This window comes from Sinocyclocheilus rhinocerous, unplaced genomic scaffold (genome assembly GCF_001515625.1).
Source record: "Sinocyclocheilus rhinocerous isolate Xijiao unplaced genomic scaffold, SAMN03320098_v1.1 scaffold1258, whole genome shotgun sequence".
NCBI lineage: Eukaryota > Metazoa > Chordata > Actinopteri > Cypriniformes > Cyprinidae > Sinocyclocheilus > Sinocyclocheilus rhinocerous.
Genome location: NW_015648525.1, coordinates 142,371 through 144,537, shown reverse-complemented (window position 1 = coordinate 144,537; position 2,167 = coordinate 142,371). Strand labels below are relative to the sequence as shown.

The following is a 2,167-nucleotide window of genomic DNA, read 5'->3' as shown; positions in this document are numbered from 1 at the left end:
TTAATGTGGAGGAGATGATTAGTTCACGCGTTGCTGCGTCTGTTGAACTGAGGCGCTACAGCGATCTGTCACTCCACATTAAACAGCGCCAAAACGACATTTATTGTTTGAATACTGCAATACAATGGACAGAATTTGAAATCTGAGACTTTGTTTCATATTAAAAGTACCAAAGCAATGCTTATTGCGATTTATTGGATGGAAAGTGCCCTTCAATGTTCCGTCCATTAACTGAAAACTAAGCTAGAATAATCGATTCTTGGGATTTAAGAATCGATATCGTTCCATAAAAATGATTTGAAACCCCCAAAATTTGTTTTGAAATATATACCCTTGTGCTTCAATGTTATATAAATCAAAAATGTAAACTAATATACACCACAAAACTATATTTATTAAAAATCAGTGTATACGAACTCTTTACAAATTACAAATATTTACAAAGTCACATTAATTGACATTACCAGTAGAAGTATTCTGATTCTAGAGGTGAGAGAATGTTGGTTTGAGGAATGGACGAGCAGCAGTCTGTGGGGTGGGCAAAGCCATGAAGCCGGGCCTCTTCACTGCTGGGACTGATGGAGCCGGCCTGGAACCTCTGCCTGCACTTCGATTACCACCCCTGTATCCCCCTCTTCCTCCTCCTCCTCTTGATGAAGACCAGTTATTGCTGTATCCACTACAATAAGGGTGGAGAGGGAGAGTTAATTTGGATTCATATAGCCGATATGAAAGTCAGCACAATCCAACAATACTTCTGCTGTAACATACTGACCCTTTAGAGGAGGAGTTTTGGCCACTGGCACCTTTTCTTCTTTTGGGTTTCCTGGAGTAAGACCCTTGCTTTCTCTTTGCTCCTCGTCCAGAGGTGCTTCTGAAATAGGTTGATGTGGTGTCCCCTTCATCATCGTCATCTTCCTCGTTTTGATGGCCTCTTGTTTTGTCAATCCATCCTGAACTCTCTGTCTGTGCCTCAGCTGCAGAGGAAGTGCGAGAACATTATATCTTTTAAACTACTTCATTTCAAGAGCTTTATAGGTTGCCGTTTTGAGCTAGCTGAAATATGATCCGTTTTAAAGTTTATAGGTAGAGCAAGCCAAATCACAACTGTAGTATGGTTTATTATTATATTAAAGGTGGGGTAAGCAATTTTTCAAAAACAGATTTTTTTAGAACTGATTCGGGCTGACTAGCAAAACAAACTTGTAGCCAATCAGCAGTAAGGGGCGTGTCTTCCCGTGATGTGGAGGAGAGAGCGTTCAGTGCACAGGACGGACATTAGCGAGCCGAGCGACAGAGAGATAGAGATGGCGGATAAAAAACAAAAGAGGACAACGTCTGCGGAACAAAAGAAGGCTTAAGGCAATAAGGCAAGAAGTAGGACCCGTGTAAATATCGGATCAGCTTTCCAGCGCTGGAGAGAACTCAAGGAGTGGAAGGCCTGCGATCGGACGCCGAGGTTGCTTTGTTTCTTCTCAATAGGTGAGTAACACCGTGTCTACACGACCATTGAAAATCATTTGAAATTTGTGTCAATACGTCATGAATAAAACGCAGCAGCAGTTTTCGGTCGGGGATTTGTCGTGTCGTATCCAGTGTAGACCATAGATATGTATATATATCTATGGTGTAGACCGCATCACTGGTTATAATGAGTTCCATAGTATTCTGTCTCGCCGTGCCACTCGCGTCCGGTGTAGACACGGTGTAACATTGGTTTTGCTTTGTTTCACAGAACTAATCGTTGCCTGGGTTGCGTACGTATGTGTGGGGCGGAGCTATCAAAATAGGGGCAAGACCCTTTTGGGGTAGGGGCGTGTTTGTTTTGGTGATTTCAAATATCAACATTGGCTAACAGAAATCACTTACTCTGCCTTTAATATGGAATGTTGCTTAAATACGGAAACAGTTGGCCATGCATAAAATGCACATCCTTGAAAGAGCACAGTTTGCTGACATATTTACTTTAAAATCCGCGTGAACTGGAAGTTGCTGCCGACTGGATTTCAGTATGGTGGCGCATTTCCAACTGAAATGGAATATTGAGTAGAGGGCGGGGTTTTATTTTTGCACTCCTCCTCTCATCTCTCACTCATAGCAAACTAACTATTATTTTGCCCAAGCCGTCAAACTGACGTCCTCAGAGAAGGAATGCCATTCCAGAGTG

At 42.3% G+C, this 2,167-nt stretch overlaps 1 protein-coding gene across 5 annotated transcripts in view; it reads right to left on the bottom strand.

The window, feature by feature from the left end:
- LOC107709804 (Bloom syndrome protein homolog) overlaps positions 1-2,167 on the bottom strand; it is a 15,389-nt gene that overhangs the window by 3,201 nt on the left and 10,021 nt on the right. For 4 of the 5 annotated variants that reach the window (XM_016514424.1, XM_016514423.1, XM_016514426.1 and 1 more), the window contains 2 exons: positions 776-977; positions 465-679 (listed from right to left, as the gene is read on the bottom strand). In XM_016514424.1, coding sequence (XP_016369910.1) covers positions 484-679; positions 776-977 — 398 coding nt within the window. In that variant the 3' untranslated portion in view covers positions 465-483. The remainder of the gene's footprint in view (positions 1-464; positions 680-775; positions 978-2,167) is intronic. The other variant, XM_016514425.1, reaches the window with a different exon arrangement.